Source organism: Pterocles gutturalis, unplaced genomic scaffold (genome assembly GCF_000699245.1).
Source record: "Pterocles gutturalis isolate BGI_N339 unplaced genomic scaffold, ASM69924v1 scaffold144, whole genome shotgun sequence".
In the NCBI taxonomy this organism is placed as follows: domain Eukaryota; kingdom Metazoa; phylum Chordata; class Aves; order Pterocliformes; family Pteroclidae; genus Pterocles; species Pterocles gutturalis.
Genome location: NW_010127760.1, coordinates 4,776 through 20,031, shown reverse-complemented (window position 1 = coordinate 20,031; position 15,256 = coordinate 4,776). Strand labels below are relative to the sequence as shown.

General features: G+C 39.0%; 1 protein-coding gene across 1 annotated transcript in view; it reads right to left on the bottom strand.

Annotated features, from left to right (window-relative positions):
* Positions 1–14,213, bottom strand: part of SRFBP1 (serum response factor binding protein 1) — a 43,435-nt gene extending 29,222 nt beyond the window's left edge. Inside the window, exons 1-3 of the mRNA XM_010079354.1 lie at positions 14,002–14,213; positions 12,341–12,419; positions 12,119–12,250 (exon numbers count right to left, since the gene is read on the bottom strand). Coding sequence (XP_010077656.1) covers positions 12,119–12,250; positions 12,341–12,419; positions 14,002–14,213 — 423 coding nt within the window. The remainder of the gene's footprint in view (positions 1–12,118; positions 12,251–12,340; positions 12,420–14,001) is intronic.
* Between the last annotated feature and the right edge of the window lie 1,043 nt (positions 14,214–15,256).

The following is a 15,256-nucleotide window of genomic DNA, read 5'->3' as shown; positions in this document are numbered from 1 at the left end:
CAGGCATGGAAATGTAATTTATTGAATAGCCTTTGGAAGACAGGAATGTCACAAAAAATAAAACTGTGGGATGAGGCTTTGACACATCTCAGAAACGCAAGATTATTCACATAAAATGTATTCCCAGCTATGCTGTCTAAGGCAGCTTTAGATGACTCAGGAAAAAAACAAGTTTGCCAGTAGTGGCCTGTGGAAGCAATTTAGGAGTCCTCACACTATTAAAAACTACTCCATCTCAATTTTGTTTTGACTAGTATTTTCCTTTTACCTTTACCATGCAATTAATTAATTTTCTTCATTATTTTTTCACATTTTCTTAGCCGTACAAGTGTTAAGCCTTTCCTTATGAAATCACCCCATGTACACCATATTTATAAGATTATTTTTTTCTTAAAATGGAGGAATTTCTATAAAAAATAAGTAATAGAGTCAGGGAACATACAAGTAGATAAGAGAACACTCATAAGAAAAATCAAATATTTCTGATGAAACCTCAACTGCAGTTTTTTACCCACTGTTGCACTTACACTTTTTAAAACTATCATAATTTTTACCCTTGAACAGGTGTTTGAGACTACTTTCTTGCAGTTTCTTATTTTTTTCCACAGCATTCAGTGTAATTTTGCTGTTTCCTGTAATTTTTCTAGGTTCTTTAGTAAGCAAAAAGGAACAGAAAAAAAACCCCAAACCTTATTTCAGAACAGGTCTTCAGCTTCTTTTTTTCTATAATTTAATGACTGCATGGCTTCCTATAATAACCAATTTGTTTCCCTAAGTCTGTAAAAGTTCAATATTTTAGTTATTCAGAGCAAAAGTTGTCTTTGACTCTTAGCATAGATATTACCATTGTGAAAGTACACAGAAACAGGATCATGCATTTACAAGCTGGGTATCTTCAAAGTAGTGAAATAAATCTGCCATGGTTCACCTGAAGCTTTATATGATTTTCAAAAAGAAACTAAATCCATTATAAGAGTACAAGTTCGTTTCAGCTATAAAGGCCCGTTTTCAAGAAATTCTGTACTCTTAATTGGTTACACTAAACTCATAATGAAGAAAAAGTGACACTTTTTACCCCTGACAGTCTACAAATCCAAATCCTTTGTTAGTAACTGTGACCCAAATTCATACACACACACACATACATGAGAATTTCTACAGATGTAAGATTCATGAGTGGACTACCATGACAAACTAAATGGCACTCTGCCTATGTAAAAATAAAATAAAACAAATCCACCCCCCAAGCCCCAGTTTTACCAGATGTGAAGCCAAGATGAATAGTCTTGCCAGGAGGGGAATTTGGATAAAATTAGTAAAGAGAACAGTAGGCTAGAAAATTTAAACTGTTAAGTAAAAATCTGATACTTTCTAGTTAAGCGTGGCTTAAGCTTATTAATAAGTTTATTAAACAGATGAGCACTACACTGAGATATCTGCTTTACTATAAAATCACTACGTAATTTTACCAAGAGACAAAATGAAGCACTTTTGAGTAGCTGGCTGCCTTCCTGCAGGTACTTAAAACTATTACCAAGTCACCCCTCAAGCCCCCCTTTGAGTAATTAAATGTCCTGAGCTTCATCTACCACAGAATGGAAATTTGTCCATATGTAAACTCTGTATTTTCTGCATTTGCTCTCATTTTTTAACAACAATTTTAAAAATAGAAATAAAATGGGATGCAGTATCTGTCTCGGTAATATAATACAGAAGAAGAGAACTCTCATTCTAGACAAAGAGCCTGTAGCCTTCCTTTTTCCTGGAAATTTCATCTTCCATTTGGCTTTACTTTTTTTCCTCAATGGAATTCAGGCAATCCAGGTCACTCTCATCTTTATTCATCACCTTTAAATTATGTAAAATCCTTCCAGAGAGGTCTACTGATTTGTCTCGAATATCTCTAACAGTAACCTGAAGTCAGGTAGCACTGTATTTGCTACTTGCTTGTGACTGCACCTTCTGCAGTAAAGCTGTTGACACCTAAAGACACCTAAGACTTTGTTTTAATGATTTCCTGCTGTTGTGGTTTAGAAAGGCCAGAGGGACAGTCCTTTATTAAACATCTGGTGGGCTGAGGCAGGGACAGGGAGGGTTTCACTCAGCACTTAGGGTCACAGGCAAGAAACCGACACGACTTGGGAAGAACAAAAAAACCCAATTAAATTTATTAACTATTTACCACAAGAAGCAAGATACTGAGAAACTACATCTTAGAAAGGCACTTCTCCCCCACCCTCCCCTTCTTCCCAAAGCCCAAAGGCTTTGTCCTGTACCTTCTCCCCCCTCCCTTCCCCCCCCGCCGGCGGCACAGGGGGGCAGGGAATGGGGAGGGTGCTCCCTTTCCTATTGCTCCTGTTCTCTGACCGAGTGTCTGTGTAGCTGTCTTTTCTCAAATGCTGCTTCCCTCTCTGCTGCAGGTCTGCATCGGCTCCCAGGAAAACAGACTCTCAGGCAAGCTGCGGCAGGGGCTTGGGCTATGGCAGGTCGGTTCGCAGAAGTAGGGCAGCTGGCTGGGCGGCCGAGTTGGTCTGCCTGAACCAGGCCCTGCCCGCGGCCGCGCCAACCCATTGTTCTGTGCCCCCTCTTAGATACGTTATTCGCAGAGGCGCCAATTGGCTCAGCCCTGGCCTGGGGTGGGTCCAGACTGGAGCTGTGGAGGCTTCCAGCAGTTTCTCACAGGGGCTAGGTTGGTGGTGCTCCTTCCCCCACTCCCCCACCCCCGGCTACTATAACCTTGGAGCCAGAGTTGGGGGTGAACCCTTCGCTGTCACTTACAGGAGCCACCACTGTAGCCCCTCCCTTGCTGCAGAGCAGACTGGGAGCTGGGGGAACTCTTAGCAGTTACTTACCAGGGCGGCACTGCAGCTCCTCCCTTGCTGCCAGCATAGCTGGAGTTCAGTGAAACCTTTAGCAGCTACTCACAGGAGCCAGTACTGTGGCCGCTCCCTGCTTCCAGACAAAACCCACCACACAAAACCACAACATTCACTGCTGCTCTCTTGACTGTGACAAGTAACCCTGAAAACCCGTTTATCTCCTCTGGCCAAATGACAAAATGAGCATGCCCGCATGATGCAAATTCAACATCTATTTTACTTGGTGCTAAGAAATAGATAATAATTAAAATGTTTAATTGCTAATTAACAAAAATATAAGATGATGGCTATATTAGCACTATTTTGAGACTAAAAATCCTGTTGCTATCAGCCTCTAGAAATCTCCGGATTTGCACCCATATATTTCTACTAAAAATGCAGCCTAATCTGAAAGTGTGGAAGGAAAAAACAGATTTTTTTTTCATAAGGAATTCAATCCTGCATTTCAATTCTAAGAAGACCTACCATTGCCTCCTGTTGCATCAGACTGCAAACAGATACTTTACATTACGCTTCGCATCTGTGGATGTGAAAGCATTATGCTACAGTTACCAAGAGTTTCAAACGACTGCTGAGGAGGATTGAGGTTTTCAACCCACAGGTGAGAATCCTGTAAGGGTCGGTAACAGTCCCACTAGTGGTGATCAATCACAGGGAGTCTAGGATGGCACCATTAGGGACAGCCTGGTCACAGATCTGAATTTGACTGATGCTCAGAAAATTAAGGTTTACAGACTGCCAAATCACTTGTTCAGAATATTATTGCCCTTCATGAGTGAAGTAAGTACCTAGATTTCTCCATGATAAAAGCTTTCCTGACTTTTTTTTTTTTTTTAAACAGACATTTGGAAAAAACCTGCACCCACCAATCCTCGAAGTGTCAGCTCACCTGCTGGCTCATGCAGCTGAAATGGGGATTCATTCTTGGGGTTCTTAGGTGACTCACACTTGGGACTCAGGGCAGATGGTGTGCTGGGAAACCTCAGCACTTCAGCTCCCCCAGTTTACAAATCTCCCTATACCACACAGAAAAGGGCCTTGCTATGCCTTCCAAGCCACACTCAGTTCATTCTAGATTTAAATAAAATGCAATTAAAAGCGTTTATTTGTAATATTCAAAACATACAGAGAAACAACTATAAAATGCTTAGTTAAAGAAATGAAATACAAAATATGCTTAATCTGCTCACACTAAGGTTAAAGATGTCTCTTGCCTTGCTCAGGTTGACTTGCCATTCTTCCTGGCAAGGTGACACTCAGGGTATTCAATGCTTGTGTGCATTTATCCCACAGCCTCCACCCTTCAGACAGAGAAAGTGAGGGATTCTATTCCGGAGCTACTGTCTTGTTTCTTTGGTGACTCACTGGCACCTCATTGGCACAAACCCTTGCTTTTTAAATTACAGATGGACAAAAAATATAAGTAGTGCAAACATATAAAGCTTATAAAAATACATAGTACTCTACTGGGTGCTAACGGAGACCATAAAATACAATAATTAACCACTGTGGGGTGAATGTGTTTGGGAAGATGCATTCACAATTTTTTAATCTAGTATAATGTAATATGCTGGCAAAATAAACACTGCGTATTGAGGCACAAGGGCACTCAATACAAACAAGTCAGATATATCGGCACATTACTAATGTATTCTGTTTTCCAAGTGAAAATGACACATCACATTACAATGTGGGTAGGAATGTCTTCCTTTCAGCAATAATTCGCATGTTGTGGGAACTTCTCATTATTAAACTGTTTTCATACTATCAGTCTTACAAATACTTACTAATATTATTTGAATAAATATTATTTTGGAAGTTTACACATTTTCAGGAATGACATCTTCTTTTAGTAAATTACTTCAAGAACTTACACTTTTGCTAAGCTTACAGCCAAAGTGGTAAGTCTGATAAAAGTTCAAAGTATGCAGATGTACAGATTTAGCTTTCCACAGAAGGCATGTTTTGCTGTAAATATCTGTGTCATAAAGAACAGACAACTACAGGAAAGCAAAACCACAACAAAAAAAGATTCCATAGATCTTTTTTTGTTCCACCAGTTTTCCCGGCAACCTGATTGCATGACTTGATTCTATATCATCACATACTGAAACAAGAGGTTTTATCCAGTAGAAATGAACACATTTTCTCTCTAATTGCAGACAAATTAAGTCAATTATAATTTAAATACATTCCCCCATGTCATTAGGGGTTAAGAGTATTATTATGTCCTACAGTAATTATAGTATTTTTCACTTATCAAATATCTGCATTCTGTATTACAAAGAAGGAAAACATAAAAAGAAAGGGTTCTACAGTTGCTAATTTTGTTAAAGTATATGCTAAAGAAAATTTTATGTATTTTTAATGATTTTGCATGTTTAATCACTTGCCTTACATTTTCAAAAGCTTTAGAGAATTTAATGCTGTTTTAACTTGCTGTTTATTTTAATATACGACTTCTCAAAATAAAAATAATCTTCCTTGAAATCATTAATTTTCAGCCTTGTTGGATTAATAACAACTTGGTCAGGAACACTACAGAACAGATTAAGAAAAAAATAGTAAAGTTACTTCTTATTTTAAAATAACATACTCAAAGAAGTCACTAGAGGAAATTATCAGAATAGAACTTCCCAAAACATTGAAAACTCTACCACCATCTCACTTTAGATGAATATATGGTATATGATTTTGATGGGAATTAACTATTACTAACCTGTTAAAAAAAAAAAAAAAGCACTCAGTTATAGTTAGTCACTAAGAATGCAAGAATGTACTTCAAGTGGAACTTGTCTAGCAATTGTTCTTTTTGTAAACTACACTGGTGTCAGGTTTTTGCTGGCACCAATTTTAAACATTACTAAATGTCTACAGTATTGCTGTCTCAGTTTAGATCCAAGTGAAATTCAATGTCAACTTGTGAGTTTTCATCTACTAAATTTCACACTACAAAATTTTATAGTTTTCTGTTTTGACTGTTCTCTGGAAAATTAAAGTTATTAATTTTATTATCAAATAAACCTACACAATATTCTATAAACACAGTTTTGTCCAAATGGTTACCTTCCTCTAGCTAAATATCATTATTCTGCTATGTTGTACAAGCTCTATTAAAAGCAGAGCATGCAGCTGAGGCAAAGACTAATTATTCATGCAGTTTAATAACAAAATAAAATGAAAAAACAGCTCCCTAAATCCTGAGTTAACATGGCTAGTTTGTTTAAGCTGTTGTAAAATACCCAAACTTTATTTGGCAAGTATAGGCTGCTCTTTTCTGCCACCTTTATAAACTAATTTAATATTTCAAGAAGTATGCAAGTCAAATGCCAGCAATTACATCAGTCTACAGAGATGAACACTGAACTTGGCATTTCATTTAGTCAATTAGATTAAATGAATTATTTAATTTTGGAGGTTCCCATCTGACTCAGTAGCCACATTCAGGAAGCAACAGGCACTGTTTTTCCATAGGATACACAAAAAGCTAGCAAATGTGTAACCTTGTGACAATTTCAGAAGTAGAAGTTATGAAAGTAAACTACAATTAAAAGCATTCAAAAGAAAAGCTACAAAAAAGGAAAAAAACCAGCTCACTGGACTATTCAGTACAGCAAGCATAATGATGCCAAAATTATCGTTATTTGAATATTCTTTTTCTTCAAACATATTTTCTGAATGTCAGTGCTCACTTGGATTGGTACAATCTGTAATTTCACTTTGTACTGGCAATTTGTTCCATGCTGCTTTTCTAATATTAAAATAACAACCGCATGCAATTTCAGGGTTAACATATTTCCACGCAGTCCTGTGTTGGCTGGAACTATCTTCAGTTTTGAATTACTATCCCTGGTATTCACAACCGTTGCCAGTATTGCTGGTTGCCAGATGAACTGTTTTTGTAAAAATTAAAGAAAAACAGCATTATGTGCCAGAAGGGGACGCTATGCACAACTAGCAGAAAGCCGCCTCTTTCTCAGTTTAGCCTCTTTTCTCCCAGCAGGAGCTTAAGCCAGCAAAACTCCCACCAAAGCAGACAGGAAAAGGATGTGCTATATTCTCACAATATTCCCAATGAAGACAGTTACTGACAAATGGGTGCAATCTAGCTAATAATCCCCACTTGCTAGATTCTTGTTTGAAACAGATACAGAAACAGAAACGAATAATGAAGACAGAAGAACCAAGAGAGATGCAGAAAGAGGTAGAAGAACGTGAATACACACAGCCATATATATACACAGCCTCTTTGTCTGCTTCCAGAAGGCATGAAAGAAAAAGAGTTCAAAGATTAGATATAATGGAGAAAGAAAGAATTTCCTTTTTCCATTCCCTTTCCCAGTATGTATTATCTCCAGGAAAAGTACTTCTGCTCCAGCCTTTTCTTAAAGCGCCATGAGGAAGAAAATAAATTACTTTTCGTCCTTTCTTAGAGATCTTGAAACTTATTCAAGACAAACCTCCTGTATCATTTGCCTGAGGTGAGGGGTAAAGGTTGAAAGAAGAGATCTGGCTACAAAACACAAAAAATATGATTTTTTTTTTTTCAGTTCCTTCAGATTTCCAAATGGCTGCTAAAAGCTCCTGAGCAAAATATTGGTATATAAAGTGCAAAATAATGCTCCAAGCCAGATACATGAATTGTGTAAAGCTCCAACATCATTAGTGTACCTTGTATCCTATGGAATCCTATTCCAATTTTGTTACACCTTCTGTAGATGCTATGCCATATCTCTGATCATCCTTGACAGTTTTCTTTATACTTTTACTAGTTGTGTGTTGTTGGGTTTTTTTTTTTTGGGGGGGTTTTGTGTTTTTTTTTTTAAATACAGTAATTAGAGTTATGCAGCATATGGTAAAACAGTGATTTACATAGGAACAGATTGTCTTCTATCTAAATAGCAATATAGCATTTTCACACAGTTATGGATGGTAACTCCAACATTCACCTCCTCACTGGTAATAGCCAATTTCAATCCAGTGAAAATGAGCAATTGGAACCATAATTCTCACCACTACCACATGCATTACTTTTCATTTATCACTATTGAATTTCTTTAGTAATTTTATTGCCATTAGTCAGTTTTGTAATATTATTCTGCAGTGTCTTAGTATCTTCACAATCTTGAAATTTTGCATCAAGCTCCTTCATTCATTCTCTTTTTCTGAGTAATTTCCAGCACTGATCACCACAGAACTCCACTGTTAGCTTTCCAACACTATGAAAGCTAACCATCTATTCCTCTCTTACACTTACTATGTTTAACTCTGTGACTAAAAGAATAAAATTCACATCCATGAACACGGTTTTTTTTGGTTTTTTTTTGTTTTTTAATAAAAAGACTAGAGGCTTTGACGAAAGCTGGACAACAGTTTTTTTCAAAATTTAAAATATACAAATTCAATCAACAGTATTCACTGTATGTATTTATTCCTTCAAAGAACTCCCACTGATTTGCAAGGTATGATTTTCATTTCCTAAAGGTACAATTATTCTGTTGCATCCTATTAATTCACATGTTCACTAAATCCATTCTTTAATAAAAGTGCCAATGTCCAGCACTTAAGTCATATTTACATTAGTATTACATTCCCAGAACAGACTTTATATATATTTTTTTTTTTTGTAAGCAGGAGGCAACCATGGGAGAAATTCGATTTTACACACAAAAGCATCAACTGGAATAAGAAGTCATAGCAGCTGCAGTCACCATTCTGAATTAATTAGTTTCCAAGTGACTATAAAGATATTTACAGTAGGTCTCCAATTTCTTTTTTTCTCCCCTCTCAACCTATCCAATTAGAAGAGTTAAGAATAAACCCCTTACTACTTTATTCAAGAATAATTTCTTTTTTAGATGTGAAGAACAAAAGACTTAAATTCTGTTGGGAAATTTCTTCAGAAGAAAGAGTCCGAAAAAGAACAGTTGATTAAGGATATTGAGACCGTTTAATATTGATCCACCATTCTAAGCAGATAAACTGTTTACTGGAGATATTCTTAGCTTCTCCAGAATAAATTAAGTACAAAGACCAGCTAGTATACACCAATACATTAATTAGAACTGTCTCAGAGATCTCATAAGGACCATCTTATTTGGCAACTATTAGTACACCTTTACCATGGATGGTAAAGAAAAGGTCTGCAGTGCTTACAGAAACATTCTTTTCTATCTCATGTTCAGATGAATTATGGAGAAGGTTAACAAAGAGGCCCAAGTTGGTGTATTAAAGTCAAGTACATGTTGAGATGATGAAAGAAGTCAACAACAACAACAAAAAAATCTGTTTGGATTATACATAAATATTTTCAAAATGAGCACAGAAACATGCTGACACTTCTGTCGCTATTTTGAATAATAATAACAATAAGTGTTTTTGGTCTGCTGTCACTACTCAATTCTCAAATAAATTAAGGCATGTGGGTTGAATTAATTTGTTTTTCATACTACTGCAAAGGTTGCCTCTTTATTAAAATAAACAATAAAAATACTTATGCAGAATTCAGAAAGGAGATAGAGTCTCATCTGCAAGCCATATTTTTTCAAAAAGTGAAAATAGCTTATTTTGCATCCTTACAAAAAAACAAGATAGTAAAATCCTTACGCAAGGCTCAAGAGAAAAAAAAGCTTCATCTGCAGGCCATATTTTTAAGATACTTGACAACCTTTACTTAGAACCTACTTTAGTATTTTCCTTAAGTTGTCTCAAGTCCAACAAAAAGCTGCCTTTGTGATGTTTTTCACTTTGTAACTAGGAATCTAGTGCATAAAAAAAGAGCACATGATAACTGCTTCTATTTAAGGATCTTGTCAACGGTGAAGTCTTGAAAATTAAGCTGGTGATGTTTTTACTGACTTTTATATTTAAGAAATGCAGCCCACCTTCTTTTATGCAATCCAAAGCAGTATTTGGTGTAAAAATAATCATTCATTCTGTTATCAAAATGAAATAAAACAGTAGGAATGGCTGTCAGTTGTTTTCTCATTCCAAATTAAAATTGTATAGTACAAGATTCCTCCCCACATTTTCCTCTCAGTTTCTCGTACAATTCTAAAAATTCTTCTATGATTGCTATCTCCAGCTTTCTCATGCTGAGATTGCTAAGCTTGCTTAGTTAAGATATTTTGACCCCCGCAAAAGAAGCAAACAGGAGATTGACTTAGGAAAGCAGTTCTATTATATATGGGGTTTCAGGAATGTAAATGGAAGCAATACATCTATGAAAATAATATGAAATGCCATGAAGATTAAGAATAGAACACAGTCTGTGCATATACCAAGTTGCCTTCTCACTATTATAAGAATCACGCCAGGAGAAGGTGGTACATAGGAATATTCAGGGAAAGTGGATATAATGAGGAGACACAGTGATGTACTCTCCTGAAAAGGTGATCCTCCCTCATTCTTATTAATCAAGAATATCAAAAGCCGAGCCTCCTACCTTATAAACACTGAGAAAGGCATCCCAACAGACATTCATTCAGCTTATCACATCTTATGCATACTTTTACTTCTCCTGAGCAATGAAGACCAAAACATTTGTGTTTTGATAAAAAAGTTGTCATCATTCATTTCTAAGGATAAGCACATGTACATACTGGTAGACAGACATAAGTGAAATTTCCATGTAGTAAATTCCACTTGGAAGCAACATCCTGCTCTTGACTGGAGACCAATTACATACACCAGCATTCGCTCCAGGAATAATTTATATTTCTCTGAAAGTGTAACAATGTCTTTGCTCATTATTTCAATGTTAAGGTAGCGTTTTTAATTTCAGAAAAAGAAGGAAACAAGTTTTTTCAAGAATTTATTTAGTATCAAAAGGCATACTTCTGAAACAAATATTTCTGAAACAAAATACTCACGAATTACTGAGGGATGATCTCCTACAGAGATGTCACAGAAGAGGAATTCCATGGAACTTAATTAGAAAGAAGTAAAAGGTATCAGTGGGCACATCCAGCCACCTGTCACAATAGGCTGGTAAGACGAACTGGAGAGAGAGCACACTGTAAAAGTGAAAAAGACAAAACCCTAACCTTGAAGTTATAGCAATCAACCCTTTCTCCCCTCTAATCCAATGCCTAAGATGCCTTAATATTCAGATGGAAAGGATGATAAAATGCTATGCTGCAACCAATTAAATGTAGAAATACATGATGCTTTCTTCCCCACCTCCAGTCTTGAGATGCTGATTATCATACAAGTATCTTTGCCATTTTTGCATGGAAAAATGTACTACAGACCACTTGTTTACATCTTTTCTGAAACAGGTCTATTTACTTGTAGTACCAGTTTAGTAACACAAACTAGCACAGAGCAGAATATCCATAAATTTATCAATTAAAGCAGTATTAAATTCCACTGTCCAGACAAGCAGAGGTATGGTACTGCCCCACACTGTATATTCTCAAGCACTTGATCTAGCTGCCTATATTCAACCCTGTTTATAATGCTCTTCCACACACTCTTTGGAAGGTAAATCTACAGTATAGCACAGTTATTCATGTATATCAAAACCTACTCATGCAACTCTACTGACTTATTCCCAAAGCTATTTTTTATAGAGAAAAATAACAACTGACTGCATGGCATAGTTTTCACTCCTAACTAAAGCTAAAATATTTTATTGTACATCTACAGTTTTACTAACTTAAATCCCTCCTAGTTATGTTGGTGTAAATATAGACTTCTGTAGGCTGGAAGAGACCTCCAGATCTAGTGCAAACTTCTGCCCAAAGCAGCTCTAGACAGAGGAGGCTGTTCAGGGCCACTGAGATTTGAGCATCTCCAAGGACTGAGAACCCACACCTTTTCTTTGCTACCTCTTTCAGCATTTTATCAACACAATGGCGAATACACACCCTCCTCCCCCACAGCAAGTCAGAGTTCTCTGGGACACATTTTACAACTATTGCCCACCATCCTTCCCCTGGACACCTCTGAAGAAAGAATGGCTCCATCTTCCTAGATCACCCTAGGTAGCTACAGACAGTAATAAGGTTTGCCCTTAGCCTTTTTTCATTAAGGATGAACAAACAGTTCTCTGACCTTGTGCATCATATGCTCCAGCCCCTAACCAGCTTGGTGGCCCTCTGCTGGACTTGCCCCAGCATGTCCATTTCTTTCCTGTATTGGGAAGCCGACAACTGGACACAGCATTCCAGCTGCAGTCCTGCCACAACCAAACAGAGGGGAAGGACCACTGCTCTGGACCTGCCAGCTACACTTACGTAGCCTACAATGCAGCTGAAGTTCCTTTCCACAGGGGCACTTTCTTCCCTTATGTTCAACTTCTTGTCCATCAGGACACCCAGGACTTTTTCCACAAAGATGATTTCCAGCCAACTGGTCCCCAGTCTGGACTGTTACATGGAACAATTCCATCCCAGATACAAAACTATGCATTTGCTTTTCTTCAACTACACGTAGTTCCTCTCAGTTCACTTTTCTACCCTGTACAAATCCCTCCGAATAGCAGCCCTGCCCTCAGGGATATCATCCATGTCCCGCAGTTTGGTATCATCCATAAACCTGCAGACAATGCACCCCATATCATCACTTAAGGCATTACTAACACACTAAACAGTACTGGCACTAGTACAGACCCCTAAGGGACACCACCTGTAACCATCAAACAGTTGGATGTTCTACCACTGATTATTACCCTTTGAACCCGACAGATTAACAGTTTTTCACCCACTCTTATTGCCCAGTTGTCCACTTCATCTCTTTTCACAGAATCACAGAACTGCAGAGTTTGGAAGGGAACCTTGGGAGTACTATTCCAGCTAGAGCTTGGATCTCCAGTCCAACACCCCTGCTCAAGTGAGGCAACTAGCAAACATTCCTTGGGACAATATCCTGACAGATTTTGAGCATTTCCAAGGATTTAGACTTCACAAACATTCTGGGCAACTTGTTCTAATGATTAATCACTCTTAGAGTGAAAAAGTTTTCTCTCAACTTTAAAAGGAGTTTCCTGTATTTCAGTTTGTGCCATTGTGTCTTGTCCAATCTGCACACAATACTAGGTCCATCAGGTATTTATACATCAATAAATAAGTGATAATAAATAAATTATAAGATCCCCCTGAGACTTCTCAAGGCTGAACAGTCCCAGCTCTCCCACCTGCTCCTTGATGCCCTAGTCCCACAGTCATCCTCACGGCCTTTGACTTCATGTGATCCAGGACATCCATGGCACTCTTGCACTGGGGAACCCAGAACTGGACCAAGCACTTCAGATGAGATGACTCTCACCAGGTCTGAGTAGAAGGAACACCTCCCTCCATCTACTGGCAACGGCTTTCCTCACCGCAGAAGGCTACCAGGTTAGTCAAATGGGATTTCCCCACTGTAAATCTATGCTGACTATGCCCAATCAGCTGCTTGAACTTTCTATGTTTGCAAACGGTTTTCAGTATTATCAGCTCTGCTCATCACCTGCAGTAGCCCTCATTTTCCATCTGGCCTTTCCTGAAGACAGGAGTGACATTTGCTTCTTCCCAGGGATCTCCACCCCACCCCCTCCAAGTCAGTCTCGCCAGGACCTCTCAAAAATGACTGAGAGTGGTAACAATGGCCAGCTTCCTCATCAACTATGGGTGCATTCCAACAGGTCCCACGGACTCGTCTATGTCCACTTTGTACAAATGTTCCCTAACCTGATCCTCCTCCACCAATGGTAAGTCTTCCTTGGTCTGGACTTTCCCACTGGTTTCAGGGATCCAGGGTTCCTTCAGGCTGCTCTTACCAGTAAAGCCTGCAATGAAGAATGATTGATTACCTCGGCCTTTTTCATGTCCTGTATCAGAAATCTCCTGTCCATTCATCAGTGGGCTCACATTTTCCCCTCATCTTCCTTGCTGATACTTGATACTCCTGCAAAAGCCCTTTGTGTTGCCCTTCATGTCCCTTGACATATTCAACTACAGGTATACCCTTGGATAGTGTCTCTATATCCCTCCCAGGCCCTCTGTTTCCACCTTCTATGCTTCCCTTTTACACTGGAGTTGGTCATGATCTCTTTGTTCATCCTGCAGGCCTTCTGCTGCCTCTGCTTGACTTCCTTTCTGTTGCAATGGTTCAGTCTTCAGGTTCGAGGTGGTAATACCTGAAAAACCAGCCTCTCCTGGACTCCCCTCCAGGACTGTGTCCCCATAGGATTCTTCCAAGCAACTGCCCAAGAAGGCCAAATTCTGCTCTCCTCAAGTCCAGGGTTGAGATCCTCGTTAGCTCTTTGTTCCCTTCTCTCAGGAGTCTGAATACCACCATCGCAGAGTCACTGTTAGTAATGCTGCCCCGACCTTTGTCTTGTTGATCCATTCTTCTTTCTTTCTTTCCATAACAGGTCCAGCAGAGCATCTTCTGTTATTAGCTTCTCAGTCACCTGGGTTAGAGGGTTATTATCAGCACCCTCCCAAAAATATCCTGGATTGCCTGACAGCTGTGGTTTATATTGCTGCAGCAGTTAGTGGGGCCCTTCAAGTCTCCAAGAGGCTGTGGACATGAGGCTTCTTTTCATTGTCCAAAGAAGGCCTCACCTATGCCCTGGGGAGCATGTGCATGGCCATGGGGGAAAGCTGGTGGTGGGGAAAGTGAAGCCAGCGTGGGGTGAGGAGGCTCTGGCCAGCGCTGGTGACAGTGCTGCTGGGGGACAGTGTGTGCAGCCGTGCCACCCTTAATGTGCTCAGTACTTCCACTCTCGGAAGCTAAGCAGGGATGGGCACAGTTAGTACTAGTCTTTATCTGTGTGTCAGAAATAGTGTGGCCAGCAGGACAAGCGACGTGATTGTGCCCCTGTAGTTGGCACTGGTGCAGCTCTACCTTGAATACCGTGGTCAGTTTTGGACCCCTCACTACAAGAAAGACATTGAGGTGCTGAAGTATGTCCAAAGAAGAGCAACGAAGCTGGCGAGGGGTCTAGAGCACAAGAGGAGGGGCTGAGGGAAATGGGTGTTTAGCCTGCAGAAAAGGAGTCTCCGGGGAGACCTTATTGTTTTCTACAACTATCTGAAAGTAGGTTCTAGCAAGGTGGGTGTCAGGCTCTTCTCCCAAGCAGCAAGTGATAGAGTGAGAGGAAATGGCCTCAGGTTGGGCCAGGGGAGATTTAGATTGGATATTAGGAAAAATTTTAACCAAAAGGTTTATCAAGCATTGGAATAGGCTGTCCAGGGAAGTGGTTAAGTCACCATCCCTGGAAGTATTTACAAGACATGTAGATGTGGCACTTAGGGACATGGTTGTAGTGGTGGACTTGGCAGTGTTATGTTTATGGTTGGACTTGATGATCTTGAGGTTCTTTTCCAACCTAAATGATTCTATAATTCTATTATCTCTTTCTGATCAGGCAGTGTGTAGCAGATAGT